The 22,603-nt window shown below is 42.1% G+C and overlaps 1 protein-coding gene across 4 annotated transcripts in view; it reads left to right on the forward strand.

The window, feature by feature from the left end:
* Positions 1 to 22,603, forward strand: part of FAM13A (family with sequence similarity 13 member A) — a 159,579-nt gene that overhangs the window by 20,833 nt on the left and 116,143 nt on the right. For all 4 annotated transcript variants that reach the window (XM_066574040.1, XM_066574042.1, XM_066574041.1 and 1 more), the window contains exons 4-6: positions 11,022 to 11,172; positions 17,416 to 17,493; positions 18,199 to 18,276. In XM_066574040.1, coding sequence (XP_066430137.1) covers positions 11,022 to 11,172; positions 17,416 to 17,493; positions 18,199 to 18,276 — 307 coding nt within the window. The remainder of the gene's footprint in view (positions 1 to 11,021; positions 11,173 to 17,415; positions 17,494 to 18,198; positions 18,277 to 22,603) is intronic.

Raw genomic sequence — 22,603 nt, forward strand, 5'->3', positions numbered from 1 at the left:
CTCTGAGAACCTAACTAAGACGAGCCTGTACGGGGGAACGTGCGGGAGCAGAGAGAAAAGAGAGACCTTGTTGGAGTCAGCAGGGCCGCAGCAGCAAAGCTCTTCAGCCGGCCCTGTTAATATGAAGATGTAGTTGCAATACAATCTGCAGCCTAACAGAGGTCCTGAATATAACCCGTGAAGGCTTTCTACGGGTACAGCCACACGGGACGTAATTTTCAGCATAAAAACTTTGCCATAGAATTTGTGGAAAATCCACTTCAGATTATTAACAAAATCTGTATGTATGACTTGCTATGGATTCTGCTGCAGAATCGCCCTATTCATTAAAAACCGTGAAACTGGCAGTGAAGATCTGTAACATAAATTGAAATTCTGTGGATCAGTGATGCCCCGTTATTTCCTCCTTTTTCACACACAATGCCCCTTTATTTCTACCTCTGCCCCCTTTCTACCTAGACGTAGCGTGTAACAGTGTAGTCAGGCAGCCTTAACATGGCGATAGGGGATTCTAGGCCGACCCTGGCTTAGGGGCCAGGTCGCAATTGCGACCCCCTGCAACCCCTATTGCTGTGGGTTCTCTGCGTGCAAATCCATTATGGAATGTATGCAGCATATCTGTCCCATGTGGAAATGAGGGGGAAAAAATCCTTTAGGGTACTTGCAGATGTCACCACTAGGTGGCATATTCTTCACTCTGTTTTTTAAAATTATTTCATAGCGTTGGTAAAACATTGCAATACAGGTGATGTAGGTTTTTATCGGAATCTTTCTCTATTGCTACAGATATGAATGCAGGGATTACAATACAAATGTTATGCTCTAATTCCTACTGAGGAAACCTTTACCTTTTGTGTTTAGGTTTAGCGGATACTTAGTATAATATATAAAAGAAAAAAGGCATAAACTTATATGTGTTAAGGTGGTTCTGAAAGCTATGGTAGCCTGCAGCTTTCAAAACCGTATGAAATAAGGACGTATTTTTCAATATGTCTGCATCTGGGTAATAGTCTATGGGTATATCACTGTATACACCTTTTGTGTGTATATGTCAATATATAATATAGTTATTTTGGGGGGACGAGCAGATGAATATATTTGATAATACAAAATTGTGGTGTGAACAGAGCCTTACAGCAGCCAGAAGGCTCCCATCTTGGGGCTCATTCACATCTGTGTTAGAGCTTTCCATCTCTCTGTTGCGTTTTTGGAACAGAAAAGTAGAATTAAAACAGGAATAAACATTTCCATTTTCTTTCTTCGTTTATTTAAATTGGCTTTCAAAAAAAAAACCAAAATGCTTTGTTTGCTTCCTTTTTTGTTTTTTTTTGTTTTTTTTTGGCGCAGTCTGCAGAGATGGAGCCCAAAAAGAGACGGAAAGCCCTAACATAGATGTAAATAAGTTTTCATAGTTGTCACGTTGCAAACTATTAATGGCCTATCCCAAGGGCAAGTCATCTGTAGAAGATTGACAGTGGTCCACAGCCTGGGACCCTCCCTGATCAGCTGTTTGGCAGGCCAGTGCGCTCATGCACTGAGCTGATTTTTGCAGGAAGCAGACAACTCCGTTCTCACTGTAGTGGCCTGGCATGGTATTGCACACAAAGTTTTTATTTACTTCAATGGGAGCTTTGCTTGGATAACCAAGTCTTGCCACTGCAGTGGGGTGCTGTCTATGCCTTTACAGTAGGCACTGGCTGGTGAACTCCAGATTAGCACTGGTGGCAGACCCCTGATTATCTACTGTTGATGGTTTATCCTATGTATAGGTCATTAACACAGTAGCTTACATATGGACCTCTCCTTTAATAATTCTGAGTAGCTTCTTGATGCATACCTGTGACCCAAAAGAAAGAATACAGGTGAACGAGAGGGGTGCAGAATAGACGTCATAAATTGCTGATGGGCATATTAATACTTCCTCCTTTTTGTTACCTGTGTATTCTAAGAGTCTCCCTACAAGTAATAGCAGTAATAAGTATATATTGGGTATTTGCTGCTGATTTATTAGTTAAATGCGGAGCTGCACTTGACACGTCTATTTCCAGCCTCCAGTGATATTGTTTTACAGTAGGCATTCATGACCCAAGGTAGCAGGCTCAGAACGACACAGCACACACATGCCTTACAAGCTAATAAGAGCCCCTGTACACAGGCAGAAAAGAGAACCTATTTATTTTAATGGGTTCATATACATTTCTGTATTTTGCATGCGCAAAAAAAAAAAAGTAAAGCATGCTCTGTTTCTGTGTATTTGTGCACCAAAGGACCCCATAGAAGTCAATAGGTGGGGGTGCACAAATGCGCATGCAAGACGCAAGAGGATGCGTGAAGCACTGCGTAATTCCGCTGGAAAGAGAACAAATCTGGAGCTAAATGGCCTTTTTTTAAACTGTGCATTTGTTTGCCGCACGCAAATGAACATAACTTGCTAGGGCAAAAATACAGTAAAATACGCTGATGCGTGCACGAAAAAAGGATAATTCATTCTGCAAATATCCTTATGCTCTTGTGCAGCTGGCCTAAGGGCTCAGGCACGCAGGCGTATTTGAGCGCATTTTGCATTCGCAATACGTACAGAATAGAATTCATTGATTTCATTGGGTTTGTTTCCATTTTTTTTTTTTTTTTTGCTCGCAATTAAAACGCAGAATGCTCTACTTTTGCGCATCAAAGGTGCCCATAGAAGACTATTGAGGGTGCGCAAATGCATGAACAATGCGTAGCGGGATGCAGTAAAAAGAACATATCTGGAACACACTAGGCAAAATAGCCATTTAAATCATGGTGTGTTCGTCTGCCCCACGCAAATGAACATATCCTGCGAGCGCAAAAAGTACAGTAAAATACGCCATTTCGCTTGCAAAAAAGACTCGTTCTCCGTGCAAATATGTTGCGCAGAGGCATGCGCGATTGTGCATACACTCGTGTGGAGGAGCCATAAAGGCTCGATTTACGCAGGTCAGTAAAGCAGAGATATTAATAAACAGATTAACGAGTGTGACACGATTAGCGGGTGCAATGAGTGCTGACGGCTGATTATAGGCTGGTAGGTCTTACGTTTTATCTTTGTACTCTGGACCGAGTATTGATTTTTTTTTCTTTTTTTCGAGGCACTTTGTGAGGCTTCCTGCCAGCTTTTCTGTGCTGAACCGTGCTGGTATTACTCAATCAGTTCCTTATCGGTGTTATGAGCATTACTAGCACACTCATCAATCTGCCAGGCGTGTGCGTTGTACAGTAACGTGTTGCATGTGTCACGTCTGTTTACATGCAGCAGTCTGTTTGCTATATGTGTGACTGGTACACCTAAGAAATGACCAGATATGCCTTTTATCTGGACACTTGGTATGACAAGAAATGGTATGACCAGGCACTTTTTAGGGATTTTTCTCTTCCCCCCCCCCCCCCCCCCCTTTTTTTCTTTCCCCCCCGGTGACATATGGGGCTATTTTCCTATATCATTTTTCCGTTTTATTAGGCGTAAAAAGGGAGGGGGGGAAAGGGGTCAATGTGACCCCAAACTTTTGAACGGTAGTGTGTGTATGTGTATATATATATATATATATATATATATATATATATGTTAATGGGTCCCAACTCGATTATTCAATTCTAGCGCAAAAGAATTAGCGTCCAAATTTTACGTACAGAATCTAATTCTCTCACTTCCCGATGTCATAGAGACTTGAAATTTGGCACAGGCATTGATTATGTCATAAATATGAAAAGTTAATGGGTCCCAACTCGATTATTCAATTCTAAGGGCAAAAGAATTAGCGTCCAAATTTTACGTACAGAATCTAATTCTCTCACTTCCTGATGTCATTTCATATAAAGGAAGCGTCGCATGGTTACCTCCACATGGTGTTTCCTGGGTAACACAAAGAACCATGCAAAATGGTGAACATATTTTTTTCCTCGGTATCTCTAAAGTAACCACGACTTCATAAGATTTTCCTTGTGAACACCAGATAAACACCAGTACCAAATTAACTCGGGCGAAGCCGGGTATATCAGCTTGTATTGTATGTAGCCTCCTACAGCAAATGCGAACTACTGAACGTTTTCATTGTTTGAAAGGGCCAACAATGTATCTGTCTGTATAAAAGGGCTGCCCGAGCGATCTCCAACATTATTTGTTTGTTCACGCGACAAATCGGCAGGTCTAAAGGGTTAGAAGGGATTAAAGAGTAACCGCACTGTCCTAAAATGTCTGGCGTGTCATAAATTTTGATTGATGGGGTTCACGTGCTGAGAATCCCACCGACTGCTGAAACAAAAGTGTAAATATGCTTAACCTAAAGGCTCCTTCCCACAAGCGTGATTTCACCGCGTATGCACACCTGGGTAATACGTGGTGAATGGAGTCACTGAAAATGAATTGATTTTCATAGATCAATTCATATTGGCATACATACATGTGAAAAATAGCCTGCTATATAAAACTGCTCGACTCGTCAGACCCGCGGCCCTTCTACAATCAACATTGCTGAAAGGTCGCAGGACCCGCGTCATCGCCTAGTGGCTTTATCTGTACTGCACATTTGTGCCGACACACCGGCCGACGCATCTACAGTACAGGAAAGAAGAATCCGGACAGGTATGCCAAGAGTCACCGGCCGGGCATCGGATCAAATTCCGCTGCGGGATCCCGCATGCAGAATCCGACCCGGTCGTGTACAGGTGACCTACCGCACGTTTTTCTACTACGTATTTTCACAATGGACATTGCATTTTTGCACATACCTCTGCGTGTTTTTCTGTATTTTTTGCACCTGCAAAGAAACACGCACGCATGCTCCTGTTGATTCCTATTGGCAATTAAGTTGAATTAGTTTAATATGTGCCATTTTCATGCACCATACTTGCAGAAATAGCTGCTGTGTATTTAATTTTTTTTTTCTGCACAAACAAAATGTGCATGCAGAATACACCCATGTAAAAGCATTTGCGCAGCTTACTGCACGTATTAAAATAATTTGATGGCTGATTGAAATCAATGAGAGCATGCATGCATAGTTTTTTGCATGTGCAAATATGCATGACGTGCGCACTAAAAATACAGTAAAATACGTACAGGTGCGCCCAAAAAACATAATGCCCCTTGAGCAAATGTGCACGGAAACGCATTTACACCCGTGTGAAGCTCAACCATATAATAGGCTGCTTCCGCTGCTGAGGAGAAGTGATCACAGCTCCTTTGTTGAGTGGATTCATAAGGGTCTTGGCACCCAGATCCAAGGAAATGCAACCACTTTCATCCTAGCAAACAGAAAAGTTGGAGCAGTTAAACCTGTTCAAGCCCGGAACTCTGTGCAGTCATTAAGGCCCCAAATCTATCGGGTATTAAGGCTTTAATGACGCATAAGAGCTCCTCTACAGATGGCCAATGCAATCTGTATAAAAAGAGCCCCTTTATGTTCCTATCCAGGCTTATCCACTCTGGAAGAGAAAGGACTATTACAAAATCCCATTGAAGTGAACACTTCTCTCCAACAATAGTCGCAATGCACTTTCCTGCTTCCTACTCCCACACTGCTTTATTATTAAAGCCAATGCATAAATAGGTGATGCTAAACAAGGATTACATAAGGGCACTCCATGCAAAATGGGGCATTTGTGAGTTTATGTAGTTTTTGGTTTTTTTACATATTTCTCTCTAGCTAGTGAAGTGGCATAAAATATGCTTTTGTTTCTGTATTATGCAAATGCACAAAACAAGGGATTTTTTCTTTTCAGGATAGTATTGCATGCTTTTGATAAAAGGCTATTATAGAAAGTTTCCGTGTTTTTGATTGTGAACTATTCTGACATGTCAATAGGTTTTTGTTTCCTCAAAGGGAGGGTGTTTGTGTGTATGCATATGTGTATAATATATATTATAGCTGCAACAGGCTAGGGGTGGGGGTAGTAGATATATGATAATATACACGTAAATCCTGTACGTGACTGACAGACAATTGTACACAGGGCCGAGGAAAAAACTATATACAATTTTACTGTTCTGAGAAATGACAGGTATGATGGAGGTTTTATTTGTCAGTTCGTGACGCCATCATTCCATACACTGGCATTCACACACGGCCCATTAATGACAGGGGACAAGTATAGAGTACCTCGGGTCCTCCGGAACGTGGGTCATACTGCTTTCATTGGCTTCAATGGAAGCCGTCCGTGCGGACACCACACTAAGGCCCCCTGCACATGGGCGGAAATTCTGCAGCGGAATTTCCGGCAGAATTTCCGCCCGTGCCCGGTACTATAGGATTGCATGCATGTACGCAATACTGTGCACAGAGCCACGATTTGTCCATGTAAAAACACGCAGAAAACAAATTGTGGCATGTTCTATTTCTGCGAGACCCGCAGAGAAATGTCAGTAGAGACCCGCTGGCTCTGCTCTGCGCATGCGTTGGCTGGGCAGCAGCTGGCACAGAACAAAGAAGAGGAGACGCCGGGAGCGGGTGAGCCACAGGTGTCTGCAGAGGCAGAGGTCCGCATCCTCGCAGCGTAATCCGACCTGGCCGTCTACAGGCGGCCTTTATTAGAGCATGCTGTGATTTTTTTTTTTTCCTCCGCAAGAGGAAAATCGCAATTAATTTCCACTCCTGTGCAAGAAAGTGCTTTTCCATAGCATGCTATAGAAGGTATTTGCTGTAGAACCCAAGGGCGGATGCTCTCTCTCCGGATTCCACAATGCAAATATGCCCATGTGCAGCCGGCCAGAGGATCTGGGAATGGTTAGCTTGCAAAAAAGAAGGCTGAGCGGAGACTTAATAGCCGTCTACAAATATCTGAAGGGCTGTCACAGTGCAGAGGGATCAGCCCTATTCTCATCTGCACAAGGAAAGACCAGAAGCAATGGGATGAAGTTGAAAGGGAGGAGACACAAATTAGATATTAAGTAGTACTCGCTGGTCGACAAAATGACAATGGTGAGATGTTGGCTAACCAGTGATTGCTGAATGGGGCAAACAACCGTATCGATTGACAACATATTTTGTCAATTGGCTCTCGTTACAACTGGGTGATTCTTGACCAGAATTGTAAGGGTGCCCATGCACTTTGAAGCTGATTGGCGCTAACTTCATGCAGATTTCTGCCAATTCCCAGGCTGCACCTGGACTGAACTTGGACATCAACCTTTTTAAATGTGTAAGTTCAGGTGCAGCCTGGCACTGCATCCAAACTTTCCCTTGTGTCAAGGGTCCTTAACAGGAGCTATGATCACTTGCAGGCCAATGATCAAGCCCCCCCACCTTTCTCCTTGCCACAGTGATAGTAATCAAGTCTCCTTCCCCAGACTCCATCTTCACATTGATAGCAGCCAGGCACCATTCTCCCATATACCTGCGATAGTAGCTGCCTGATACTCCCTCTTCATCCCCACAATGATAGCAGCCAGACAACCCCTTCCGACAGTGACATCTGTCATGCACCCCGTCCAGTGACCAGAGCTGCTACCACGACTCCTCAGATAACTTGCATAGCAGCACTCGGGGGTACTCTGGAGAGGAGCAGCAGAATGGAGCATTAGGTGTGATAATGCCTCACCAACCTGTTTGGTGCAGCTTGTACTCAGGGAGTGGGTGTTCTACTAAGTATGTCTAACGTGCAGTACACTAGGCATGCTGCTAGAAGAAGAGTAGAGATTCCTCACTATAGTCGCACAGCAACGCGACAGAGCTGGTCGCAGATGGTGACAAAGCTGAAAAGTCTTGCCAAAATTTGCTAAATCTTCGGTGTATTGATGACCATTTTAGTCGGCATTTGGAGCCCTGCCAGGCCGCATCTGAAGGGATTTCCCAGAGGGGATGAAGAAATCATCTGCCTCTCCTGTCACAGCGGATTGCGGAGTTCTACCATTGCTTTCAATGGGGCTGGCACTGCTGCCGCCATCCCCCATTAGGCAATGGGCGATATCACAGGAAGATGGAACATGGTGCATTGTGGTACCATGTGGGAAAACATCGCTCATATGTATGAACCCATTCTTGCAATGCACAAATCTCACACAATTTTCTCGCCCGTGTGAAACCAGCTTCATGGTCATGTTTTTCCTGCAGATCAGATGATTGTGATGGCCGTACAATTATTTTCAGGGCACCCTCTTCTTCCTTCTAGACCAGGTAGCTCTTGCAAAGCTTTTGAGGTGTGTTTTAGATCATGTTCTTGCTGCATAAAGAATTCCAAGACGTTTGTTTGTTTTTTCCTGTAGAAACTGCATAGTGATCGAGGATTTTGTGGACCTTTTGTGGTCAAGAATTTCATTGATTCTATACAGTGTACTCCTTCTCCATAGGACAATGCGACCCTCCACCATGTTAGACAGTTGGTGTAACCGAGTTGGGCAGCATCTTTTTGTTCACAAGTATACTTTTGTTATTTTTGCTCCCCAACACCTCAAATTTGGACTCGTCCATCCGCACAACACTTTTTAAAATATCCTAATTGTCCAATTCTTGTGTTTCTGAGCCCATTGTAGTCTTTTTATATGCTGCTTTAAGAAATGTTTTCTGAACAGCAGCTCCACCGAAGAGGCCAGCTGATCTATGTCTCCTCTTTATAGTTTTCACAGATACCTTCTTATCATGGCCTAAGTTAAAATCTGTTTCTTTTGAGAGCAGCATGATAGACTTCTCTTCTGCTTTTGTAGTCAACCATGGTCTCCTATTTCGTGATTGATTTTTGTTGGTCCCAGTTTCGCGAAAATCTTAATGGTGTATACATCTGTGGAGCGGGGTATCCTCCGTTTTGAGACAGTGTGACAAATGGAAACACCATGTTTGTTGTAGTACGCATTGATTACTGCCCCTGTCTCTCGGTCCACATTTCATCACCTACTGCAAAGCCTTGTGACCATGTTGGTTCCTAGTGACTATGTGATATCAATAGTAATGCTAATTTCTTATACTCCTTGCTGTCAAATGCTTGTTTCTCTCTTTTCTACAGTTCATTTTGAGTTGCTAAGATTCTGATTACAAATATTTCCACTGCGTTTCTAGTGTGTTAACATACGGAGAATGACACAATGTGAAACAGGATTTAAATGGATCACCTTTTGTCAACTTACTTTTAGAAGGTTACATTTGGGATATATAACCATTTACTAACCTACAGTAATATTATTTCTTAATGAAACAATGTCCTTGCATTTTAGTCTATTAGTATTCACCCTAAAACTCTGAATACTCATGGTGTCCAAAGACTTTTGACTGGCAGTGTATAGATGACGTTCAGTTGGCCTAGTAAAAGGAGATTGTTCTCAGTAAGAGAAACCAAGTCCTCTTGTAGATATGGTACCAAACTTTTTTTCGTTGGCCTAGTAAGTAATGGATGATTGTTGGGTGCATAAGCACCCCACAGCTGTATCATGTACTACCGCCTGACTATCGCTCCTGTGTGAATGGAGTGGAGCCGGCCTGGAAAATTCCAGCCCACCCACCTCCATTGACTGTAAACAGAAGTTGCTCAAACATTAAGCGGCTCCTGTTTACATGGGCTGACAGTTGCTTGATTTTTAGTTCTGCGTAAATATAGGGGATGCAGTGGATGCGGTTGCACCCGGGCCCAAGAGCCTCAGGGGGCCCATAAAGCCTCACTTCTCCATATAGGGAGCCCAGTACTATGAATAAAGCATTATAGTTGGGGGCCCTGTTACAGGTTTTGCATTGGGGTCCAGGAGCTTCAAGTTACGCTTGTGCTTAAGAGAAGTTGGCGGGCTCCAAGATAAACTTTTACACCCGGGCCCATGAGCCTTTAGCTATGCCCCTACACAAAATGATTAGTATCTGAATTTGCTGTTTCCAGTGATGACACAGGATGATTATCACCTGAATAAGGGTAAATGCCCACGGATTTGTACCACGTTTCTCGTGGCGGAAATCTACCTGTGAATTCCGCAGCTATTAGGTTCTATTGAACCTAATAGCTTTCTGCCTTCCAATGCTCACAGGGGAATTCTACAGCGGATTTCCGCGAGTGGGGAAAAAACCGAGGTATGTTCTATTTACAGCAGATTTATGCCGCGGGAGGGCTCCATTAATAGAGACCGCAAAAATCTGTGATCACTCGCAGGCACTTTTTTGTTTTTTATTGTGGTACTCCCGTGGCGGAAATCCATGGGTGTATCCAGCAACGCTCGTGGACATGAGCCCTAAAGGTATCTTAACACTGTCAATTTGTTTTAAAACACAGAAACCAGTCTGATGATGAAAGTCAGAGCAAGAAAGTAATATAACCATGTGCCTGAGAAAAGGTCCCGTTATCTTCATACCACTCAAAAGAATCTGCTCTGAGATGATGGAAATTTCCATAAGTTTGAACACTTATCAAACTCGCATTAAAGTTTTTCTTCAGTTAGTCTTTAATGCTACTATGGTGCAACTTATGCAACTATTCCCTACTGAGCTGAGAGAAATTGCCATTTCCAGGTAGATGGCGGTAGGAGGGAGTAGCTGGTATATATCATGAAGACATTGTTCTCCAGTTCATGGCACTGACACAGTGTAGCGCTGAGGATTTAAATAAATAAATATTCTGAAACTGGAACCTAAAGCTACTAAATGGTAGCATCAGATCTGGCACTATTTTCCTGCGAACAGGTTCCCTTTGGGGCTCCTTCACACAGGTGTATGTGCATTTGCGCGTGCCTCAGTGCAAACTTTTTGCGCACTGGGTAAGGCTATTTTGTGCACTTATTGGCGTAATTTTACTGTATTTTTTTGTGCCCGCTTATGCCTATGTGACACTAACCATAGATACTACATACAGTAGGCTGAGAAAAGTAGCAAAGCCTTCCATTAGATAGAAGTATATAACTTTGAAAGCCTTCTATCTAAGAGCTGAGGGGTAGATAAATGCATTGATTATTAGATTGTACTGATAAATATCTAAATAAGAATATTGAGGAACTGTCTGTCTTAATCAATATGAATAAAAATTGCTCTTGAAAATGCAGCGACCTTGAAAGCTTGTGAGGACAGCGGGCCCTATGATGTATATCTGTCTCTTTCCAGTGTATCTCCCGGCTTTGAAGGCATGAAGCAGCAGGAAATATGTAACAAAATTGTGGCCAAGTTGTTAGAAGATTATACAAAGTTCTTTGAGTGTGATTCGGCAGAGAAGGATGCGTTGTGTGAGGACGTGGCCAGAATTATTACTGTGAAGGTAAGCAGGTTTTCAAATATACGTCAAATATTTGTTGAAGCGTGTATAACTGATGAATGCTGAATCGAAAGGGAGAATTTTGAAAAGGGAAATTGTATAATCGTTAAAGTCCTTGAAAACTCATAAAATAGCCTGCAGCGTGTACACCTAGTAACAGATGCAACTGTAATGTTCTCAACTCTATCATATCGTTCTATATTGTCTTCCTAGCCACCTTCATGGTAATATTTTTGGTATAAGGGTAAAAGAAATGGTTATCTATCAGCCATTCATAGTCCCTGGGCTGTTCAAAAAATGTGCACCTCCATCCAAAAAGAAGTTTTTTAGGATGCTTTTGAAGAATTGTTATCCTTCTATACACTTGCATGCTAAAGGGGCTTTCTGGGCAAATACTATCGATGACCTATGCTCGGGATAGGTCATCAATAGTTTATTGGCAGGGGTCCACCACTCAAGGTCCTCTGCTGTCGGCGCCACAACACACAGGGTATTGGGAGGCAGCAGTTAGCTCTTTGTAATATTTAACGCTGGTAATTGCACACTAAGCTCTCGATAAAATTAGTGATTGCAGTTACAAGTGCCTGCCACTATGTGGGTCAGAGCGATTTGCTTCTGCTCTGTACACTATGTGTTGCGGTTTTGATAGCTGGTGCCCGATCAGCTAATTAGTTGGCGTTCGAAGCTGCTCAAGTATTGATGGCCTATCCTGACAATACATCCTGAATAGTTTTGGCCCGGAAAACCCCATTAACTCGCTACATAAAAGTATACATGCACACTTATTAGACACAGGCATGTTGTATACACAAACATTCTATGTATACATACTGCATGCACGCAGAATAAGGCCGGGCTCACACGGGGGAACTTCACATGCGGGTTCCCATAGCATATTCCGTCAGTGAGCCCGGCCAGCAGCCCTGCATACCTTATTTTGCTGTAGTGCGGATGATCACGGCAGCTCGCCATCGATCATGAACAGTACAGTTTTCCTTTTAATGTTTGTATTTGCTGTTGACACGGTTGTGTAAGGGGCTGCAGGTCGGACGGCTTCCATTGACTTCAATAGAGGTCGGCCGCGTGGAAAAAATGGAGCATGCTGCAATTTAACTTTTTTTTTTTTTCTTTCCCCTCCGCTCGCGGAATACGCAATTCGAGTGTGAGTGGAAGTCAGTGAATTTACATGCTTTTCAATGGCAGTCTTTTGCCGTGGATCCTTAACGCAGACACCCATTGCAGATTCCGCAATTGGAATCAGCTCGTGTGGGCCCGGCCTAAAGGTGGTTTCACATCTACACTCCACTTTCCTGCTCTGTTCCAGTCTCTGGACGGAACCGAACAGCTCCGGATGGATTAACTATAATGGAGTCGGTCCTCTTTCTGCCCAGCTTGCCCAACTTTTGGGTGGAAGAAAAAGAGCTGCATGTGGTGTACAATGCAGTTTTAGTTTGTAATACTTGTGTTGCATGTAATAGGGCCTTCAGCGTGACTGCTTACATATTGCTTTCTGTCTTGCTGCTGTCTTTTTCTGCCCGACAGCTCCTTGGAGTTGCAGCAGACTTGCCTGCTCTAATGGAAGGCTGGAAGCTTCCAAAACCATTCTGGGGTAGCTTTGGCAAGATTGAATGGAGCTCATCTAAGAGTCCAGTTACAATTTATCATCTCCACCTGCCCCTTCATCGGCGGTTTCTTAGAGGGACCGAGTCGTTGCTTCCTGATGCCATCTCAGCTCGCACGGTGCGTTCGCATGCAGCTCATTTGCTGCAGATTTTCTACAGTTGAAAAAATCTGCAGCAATTCTGCATCACACTTTTTGGTGCAGAACTGCAGTACATTTCATGCTTTCAATTTCAAATTTGTGACAAATGGTGAAGATTTTGGTGCGGTTTTGGTGCAGATCATCTTTTTTCAGCTACAGAAAATCCAGCAAACTGGCTACGTGTGAGCACACTCCTATTGTACAAGCTTAGTCTGCTCTGTTACACCACTTCTTGGGGTTCAGGTCAGGATTTGGGGCTGGCTGGTGTGCCTTTCAATGTCAGCTCTACAGTAGGATCACTGTTGTTTTGAACCTGCACGGTGGTACTTTGCCTTTGTGTATTTATAGGCCCGGAACAGACTGTTTTCTTGTGTCCTACCCGATAACGTTATCTACATGCCTGAACTGGTAGATAAAACCTTCCACATCTAGTGTTTGTTTAAGCTACGATCTGATGGGATCTCAAAGCAAAAAAGAGTCATAATTCTGGATACTTCTGCTGTTCGGTATTCATATTGAAGGCTGACAAGTTGAAGTATAAAAGGAGGTTTAATTCTATTAACCCCTTGAGTGGCACGCCCGGAAAATTTCCGGGACGAGCTCCACTGCTCATAGTGACATAGCCCGGAAGATTTCCGGGCTATGTATCACTATGGGAGCTGCAGAGCACAATGCCACAAGCTGTGACAGTGTGCTCTGCCTGCACAGACCCACAGAGAGCAGTGCAAGGGCTTTGAAAAACCAGCAGAAGATATTGCCGATATGTCGGCAATGTCCTGCTTTGTTTACAAGTTGCCATAGAGACCATCGGCTTGTCAGAAGCAAGCCGATGGTCTCTGTGGCAGGGAGAGCTGGTTGTTAGCTGTCAGAGGACAGCTAGGTACCAGCTCTTACAGCAGAGATCAGAGAAAACCTCCGATCTCTGCTGTGTTAACCCTTTACATGCTGCAGTCTATGTGACTGCAGCATGTAAAGGGCTGTCACTGCAGCATGTAAAGGGCTGTCACCATCGGACCCCCGGAATGTGATCAGGGGTCCTAATGGGTCCCTGTGGAAGTCCCCCAAAGGGACAAAAAAAAAAAATGTAAAAAAAAAAAATTAAAAAAAATTATTAAAAAAATAAAAAAAACACTTGTCTCCCTTTACTTTGTAAAAAATCAAAAATACAATCACACATGTGGTATCCGTGTGCGTCGTAATGACCCAGAGAAGGAAGTTAATACATTATTTAACCCCTTAATGACATGGCCCCTTTTTTTCTTTTTTCCCCATTTCTTTTTTTCTTCCCCCCTGTTTAAAAAATCACAACTTGTCCCGCAAAAAACAAGCCCTCATATGGCCATGTCAATGGAAAAATGAAAAAGTTATGGCTCTTGAGACGCACTGCAAAACTAGTTGAAATTCAATGATTAGACCATTTTAAAAAACCTGCCCTGGTGGGCACGACAGGGTGGTAGGAAACCCGCCACTCAAGGGGTTAAAGGGAATGTACCGTCAGAAAATGACCTACTGCATAAATTTAAGTATTTGTATTTAACATATTTTTTTAAAGAATTTTTGGTGTATTTTTTATTTTACGATCAATGTTTAAATACTAATATCTTGCAGTTTTTACACTGACCGCTAAGGCAGGCTTTATAGGAGCGTAAGTGCAACTGTGCATGCCTTAGCATAACTTTTTTGCGGGAGGCTTTTATGCACGCGGGTAGTATTTTACTGTACTTTTCCTGCCCACAGAGCATGTTTTTTGTATGCGAGACACAAACACACACCAACTTCAAATGGCTAATTCCTCTGAGTACTAGATTATTACTGGTGTTTTATGAGTCTCTTTGCGTATTGCTCACCCCAATGACTTACATAGGGACTTTTCATGAGCAAATATGCAGAACAATAGAACATGTTCTGTTTTTTTTATTGTGGAACTGAAATGTGCGCACTAAAATGCAGAAATCTGAGCGAATCCAATGACCTCAATTGGTTCTATTCTCTGCGTATTGTGCGTGTAAGTTTTGCGCTCATAAATGCGTCCATCTGAAGCCAGCTTTTAGTCTAATACTAGTTTGACACTTCCTGTTTTGTAGAGAGAACCTTTCAGCATTCATCTCATTATCCTCACAGGCACAACTGCAGTTATAGCTGACACCTGTGTATAAATAACACTGGATTCTTCATTCACAGTAGTGATGCTCATAGCTTATCTTAGAAATGGGTCAACTCCTGTCCATTGTGTAAATTTCCCAAGATTTCTTCTATAAAGTCCCATTCGCCATCTTTTGAGCGATAATCATTGCGTGTAAATGTGCTCATCTTTCAGTTTTCTGCCGAACAATGGATTTCAGTTTGGCAGGAAATCCATCATTCAACAGAACAGCTGATAGGACGGACCACCCGCTGTGTTCTGCCTGGGAAACGCTGATAACAGCTGATTACATTGTCTCAGTTGTCAGAACAAGAGGAATGTATTCAGAGAACAGCGGGTGGTCTGTTCCCTGAATACAGCTCCTGGTGGCTCACAAGCTACTAATTGGTACGAATAGGCATTAGTACCAAGTAGTGGTTTATGCAAAATGATCGCTCAAAAGCCATCTTTTGAGCGATCATCTGTGTGTCTAAATGGGCCTTAGGGGCCCTTTTGCACGGCACGATTATCTGGCAAATAATCGTTAGATTGAGTGATTTGCATAATAATTAAGTGTAAACATGTGCAGCGAGCAAATGATCAGCCGTAAAGTGTTAGATTATTTGATCTTTCATGTTCACCTGCTTGATATCCATTGTGCTCACTAAGGCTACCTATGCACGGACAAACCCTATATTGTGCTCGTAAGCATGCGATTTACCCGCGAATGCGAGGGGATTTTCAGGCCAAAACACATTGCATCTGTAAAATTCCGATCCTCTGGCGCGAGTTTCACACGTGATAGAGAATCGGAAATATTTCCCATTGATTTCAATGAGAAGCCTTGCATCGCACTTGCATGCACATCACATAGCATTTAAGGTCCCATTCAAATCAATGGGAGAAGCATTCCACCAAACACAATAACATAAGACATGCAGCGCTCATGTGTATGACTCCATTCAAAAGAATGGGGTTTATATTCGCACGTCTCACAATGCACAAATTTCACACAAGTTTCTTGGTTATGTGAAAGCGGCCTACGAGATACACACTAATCTTGTAGTTATTATACCTTTTTAAAGGACTTTAGAGACTACTTGGGTCTCTTCTTGGTAATTCCACCATGCTGTATATATGTGTATTGTTGCATACTTTGTTATACTAGACCTGATGAAAAACCTAAGTAGTCTCAAAAGCTTGCTGCTGAACATCACTCCTTTTTGTTATCAATTAAAAGGTATCATATCTACAAGACTATTTTGTTTCTGTATTGAGAGCAATAAGGCTGCTCTCAAATCTGTGGTGGGGGTTCCATTTTCCTGCTCCATTTGGAGACCAGGAAAAGGGAATCCTCTGTGCAAACAGGTCCATCTTGTGATTGAATCGAACAGTGTCGAACAGGCCCCATTGACTATAAAGGGGTCAGTTCAACTTCTGCTCAGCTGCCTGGCGTTTTATCAGAAGTAAAAAGCGCTGCATGTGGCACTATTTCTTCCGGTGCAGATGTGAACCCGACCTAACAAGAAATATAGATGACAAATTCCCTTTAAGTAATGATTAATTAGTATTTACACATGTTAATTTAATAACTAACTTCCTTACTATGACTCCCTGGGATATCTGAAACTTCCGGGAATGTCTGTTCTGCTTTCTTGCTTTATGGGCATGCACACAGCCTGACCTGATGTGACCCCAGAGCATGTAGGATGGTGTGACATAAGGTCAATAAATCAATTAGGTAGTTCTACATATGCACAGAATCCTGTAAACTGTCTGCTCACCTCTAGTCAAAGACAAGCCGTGCCAAAACTGTGAATGTTTGATTTAGTAAAGTACATACATTGCAATAACCTATAACGACAAAGGTGTCTGCGGCCTTTACATTCTTGGAGTGATCAGTAGCGCTCGCTCGCATAATCAAGAATGTTACTTTCAGACGTACTAGGAAGCTTAGTTTATGTTAAATGCGCCAATGTTTTCCCTGCTTGTTTCAAGTCAGGCCGATTTTACATCTGCACTGGAACTTCCTTTCGGATATTCCTCTGCAGATCCGTTACAAAATGCCAGAAGAAAAAGTCCTGCAAGCAGGACTTTCATCCGGTACAAGAAGCAGTCAGCTGAATGGAAACTGAATGGACCCCATTATAGTCAATGGGGTCTGTTTGATGCTGTTCAGTTCCATCATATGATGGATCTGTTCGCCAGGGGACTCCCCTTTCCTGCTCCCCTTAGGGAAGCTGGAAACCGGAACCCCTGATGCAGATGTGAAAGCAGCCCTAGACGTGTTCTAAATACTGTATATGCAGATGCCGTATAACCAACATTATAATAAACTGGTGCCTTTTTGCTTTTTTTACAGGAATACGATGCAGAGAAGCCCATTGTCCCACCGAGGTTGATTGAAATTCAAGTGGCTTCTCTGTCTCCTAGAGGAAAGGTTAGTTGACTATTCTAGTTTTTCTTGATGTGCACAGTGGGAAGGTATTGCAAGGAAATATTGCCACACATGTATTGCGACATACAATAGGATGTTGCAATGATGGTATAAGTCAAGAATCTGGGCTTGCGGCATCATTTGCAGGTGCCGGCTGTGTATTACAGCTAACACCTGGGATCAAAGATTACATTATTACCCGACAGTCATCCCAGTGACTATTGCTCCGTCCACTAGCCTCCATTCACAGTTAACAGGCAGTCTTTCAAAGATTGAGCAACTCCTGTATACAAAGCCCGACAGTCATTGATTTTTAGGTGAGCAATACTGACAAATGAGTGATTTGTCGGTGGCCTCTTGTAGAATCATAGAATGGTAGAGTTGGAAGGGACCTCCAGGGTCATTGGGTCCAACCCCCTGCTCAATGCAGGCTCACTAAAGCCCCATTTAGACGGACAAATGTCAGGCAAACTATGCCTGACATTCATCCCCGCACATACTAGCACGGGAGCTAGTATCGCTGGCTCACAGCAGGGCGGCAGGAGCAGATTTCAGCCCCCCCACCTCTCTATTCAGTTTACATAGTGGCCGTTCAATACTGAACAGCTGCTATTTACACTGCACTGTCATGGTTAAAAAGGATATTAAAAAATATAAAATGCTTTATATTCTAATAGCTGATAATTGTTTTTTATCATATTTTGGCAGGAAACTTTGTCTGATGTTTCAGTTAGGCAAGGAAGTAATCCAGAAAAAATTGTTCCTTCTATTTCACCAAGGAAGAAGGTAAAATGCGACAATTCAAATGCGGATAAAAATATGGCATAATTATATCTTTATCAGTTTAGCCGGGGTCGACTATCAGATGCTTTATGGATCGGCCTTCTCCATACGGTTCTGTTTTGCACTGCTTCTTTGAGTTCGAGTATTTGCATATTGTATTGGCTTTGATAGTATCAAGCCAGCGCGTTCTTTGGTGTCCAGGTCTTCTTTTGATGCTCTGACCTAGAAGCATTATCGATTAATTAGCTTGCATTAAGTGTCCAAAGTCTCTGTTTCGTAATTTTGCCCTCCAATGAAAAATTCGGTTTGATGCAGTCTGAAACTGTTTTGTTTGTGATCTTGGTGCTCCAAGGAATTCATAGGAGTTTCCTCCAGCACCGAAGTTTGAAGTAATCAATCTTCCTCTGGTTCATTTTCCTGTTTCCAACTTTCACAGCCATCAGTTGTGATTGGGAAGATCATTGTGTCGACTATCCAGCATTGCTTTGTAATGCTTATGTTTTTGTTTTTCCAGATCTTATCGATACTTAACAGTATGCTGTGATCTAGCGCGATTCAGTGTTTTATTTTGATATATAACTTGTATAGTCTATATATGGCGACTGTTTTGGTTGGCAGTGGTGGTGGGTCATTTTCTTTTCCATAGAGTGATTTAATTTATAATCGTTTTTTTTTTTACTTATTTTTGTAACTTTTTTTTTTTTTATATTTATGTCCCGCTTGACTTCAGATTACACCTCTGGGGGTCATTCACATCACCTTCTTTTTTTCACTTCACACTTTTCCACTGTAGCTGGGGCATTCATAGAAGCCCCAGTTACAGGAACCAACATCTCCCAAACACCCAGAGGTCATGTGATCGCCGTGTCAAATAGTGGAGGTGGGACTTTTGCTTTCTCTATTCCCTGCATAGCACTCATTGAGCGTTATGTAGCCGGCAAGAGTGACTACCTGCTGCGGACCCGACCTGCTCCTGCTACATTGCAGGAACAGGAGTTTTACTCCTGCGCAGTACTTCTATTATCGTCCCTTAATTAAAGTCATGAACCAAGCACCATAACTTTTTATAGTGCTTCGTTCTTAAGGGGTTAAAGGAGAAAAATAATATTACTGATTACTGTGAGTATTATGCTCCTTTTTTTCTTTTCCAATATTATAAACCATGCAGAACCCTCTCATTTAACATTAAAAAAAGTTCTTTCTACAAAGTAGAAGCCGCCTACAAGAACCACTTTCTTAGTGGTATTCGCTGTGTTAAATATGATCTCTCCAGTGTATCTTCTAGCTGATGAGTTGACGATTGTGTCGAAGATGGAGCTCTTTGTACACTTAATGACATGATACACATTCCCAAACACATCCGATGCAGTGCAGTACTTTGGCTGCTTTGAAATACTTATTTGTACCATTCCAGGTTATTGCACATTTTGATTGATCTTCTGTATAATAGGATAAAAATTAGTTTTGTGTAAATCCATGCTAAGAAATTGAATGACGGGAACTGCAGCTTGTTTGTGAGAAGTCAAAAGTTAAACGCTCTTCCCATCACATTCTTCATTAATAAGGACTACTACCGATTTTCTGGATATACATGAGAACAAGATGTTCTCCGTAATCTGTAGCTTCTACAACATGGGCACAGGTACATATATACTTAGTTTTGCTCTGTTGACTCGCCGCACACTACTTGTAACAGAAGCACTGATTAAAACCAAAGCCCATGTTTACAGAATTATAGTCCTCTGGGGAAGTAGAATGCGGCACGTACACATTACAGGCTCCCAACAAAACAGCATTGTGTTTCTGTGAGCAGCTAAGAATAAATGGATTTTCTAAGATCCTGCTTCCACGGCCGCTTTACATTTGCTAATTGTTTCCGGTGTGTAAGTCACTTTTGTTTAAGATCCACAATGTTTAAACAGCAGGAAAAGCACAAGGCATCTGTCATGCTGCTGACAGCAGCGCAGGACTATTTGTTCTCTTGGATGCTTTTAGACGGAACCGTTATTGTTCAAATGAGCGAAAGTGAACGATAATCATTCGGTCTAAGTGTAGCCAACGAATGAACGGCAAACGATAATCATTCGCTTTTTGTTTATTGTTCATTTTATGCAGCTTACAAATCGCTGGCTCGTTCACGAATCATTCGATTTCAATACCAATCATTCAGATGTTCTCAATCACTTCTACAGCGAATGTGAACCACTGAACGATTTCTCGTTTTAATGAGCTAACAATGTATCTGTCTGTATAAACAGGCTGCTGAAAGCAAACGAGCTAGTGGTGACGTCGTTCAATGATAGATCAGCTCATCTAAAAGGGCCCTTAGGCTAGATTCACATGGACATATTTGTGCGCAGTACATAGGGAATAGAGCCCATTGATTTCAAGGGGTTCGTCCACATTTCCGTATTTTGTGCATGTATTATGGTTGTGCAGAAAAAATGCACCATGCTCTATTTTTCTGCACATTTGAGCACCAAAGGTCCCCATTGAATGGGGGGTGCACCAATGTGCTTGATATGCTGCGTAATTCCGCTGAAAAAAGGACACCTGTGGGACTCTATAGACGAATTAGCAACTTCAATCAAGAAATTGTTCAGTCTATCACATTTGCTGTATAAGTGACTCAACGATCGGTATTTAAAAATATCGACTAGTGAATGAGCAAACGATTATTTTTATGTCTGCTTTTCATTCCTCGTTCATTGGCTGCATTTACACTGACGGATTATCATTCATTTTCGCTTGTTTAAAAGTCTTTTGAATGATATCGTTCCGTCTAAAAGGGCCTTTAATTCTGCTTGGTTTTCTTCTCGAATCACAATTCTCTTACTTTCTCTTTATCATACACAACCTGTACACTCAGACATCATCATTTGCTGTTCTAAGCACCTAGGACCCTTTTACAGAAGACGACTGTTGAGCGCTCAGGTGCTGACAGCCATCTCAATGACCGTCACTCCTCAGCTTCCACACAGGAGCAATAGTCACTCACTGAATGGAGACTGCTGGAGATCTCTTATGGCTGCTCCCCTCCATTCAGAGCAAACACGCAGTCGTTCATAGATGAGGGGGTACTTGAGGACTGGAGTTGAGAAACACTGATCTAAAGCCAGTAGAAATCTGTAAAAATTGGGAATATGGCTATATACCAGATTGGTAAAAAAAGAGCAATATTGTATATTACAGATATTTTCTGTAAAAGCAAATCAAAAACTTGCATTTAGTTAGTTCTGTAAAGGATTCTGGAATAAGAGCGACTGTGGTCTGTAGGCTTCTACCCTTGACATTTTACATGTCTACTAGACCGTCACTCCTTCATTCTTCAAGGACAGTTTAACTTCATATTGTGTTTAGTTCCTCTCACTGAATAGGGCTATGACAGATTTGCTGTTGTACATGTTGCTTGCCAGGGCTTACCTAGCTAGGTTTTATTTCCGAATGTTGATTGGAAATCCACAAACGTCTAATATTTGTTGACAATTTTAGCCATATATACCCTAGAGTAGGATTCTGTAAGCTTTGTTGATGGGGAGCTTGGTTTGGAGCCTGAGAGCCCAGTTTTTACAATAGTGACTCATATCTTGCATCATATATTGTAATTATGTATCACCATCATTTTACCTGCAAACTTGTTATGCTCTGATGCAAAGCACATGCAAACTGTATAGTAATCTAATCTTCTGTTCTTGGTGTCCTTCAAACAATCAGTTTCTTGGCTTACTGCCTTAATTGCAGTCAGGTGCCAAGCTGATCTTTAGAAGGTCTGTCCTTGAGTCCCATGAGACATTTTCTCTAATGTTTAGTTATTGCAGGGGTGCAGTTTTTAGACCCCGGAGGCTCTCTTGGTATAATCTGGTTGCTCAGTTGCATCAATATTATTTCTGGTGCTTTAGTAATATCCCTTGAGGCCCCGCTAAATATAATCTTATCCTTTGTGGCCCATTAGCTATAATAATACTACTAATAGCCCATTGATGTGATAACTAACACATTTAATTTCTAATGGTTTTTTTTGTAACTATGTTTGAGAGTGTTGCCAAAATATGCAGACAACTTCAACTTTTGGCAAATGTTACGTTATATGTAATTATGTCATATCTATAATGATACTTATGATCAAAACTAATTTACATTTTTCCAGACACAATGGGACAGATTTACTGAAACTGTGTAATGGTTAGTGATTCTGCCATGTGGTAAAGCTGGCACATCCTTAGGCTGGTTAGTCTAACTTTATACCACCTATTAGTTAGCTTACTTTACACCACTTTTCGCAGGTTTTTCACAAATTTGGTCCAATTTTTGATGCTCTGTGTCACATTTT

Source organism: Eleutherodactylus coqui, chromosome 7, assembly GCF_035609145.1.
Source record: "Eleutherodactylus coqui strain aEleCoq1 chromosome 7, aEleCoq1.hap1, whole genome shotgun sequence".
In the NCBI taxonomy this organism is placed as follows: Eukaryota; Metazoa; Chordata; class Amphibia; order Anura; family Eleutherodactylidae; genus Eleutherodactylus; species Eleutherodactylus coqui.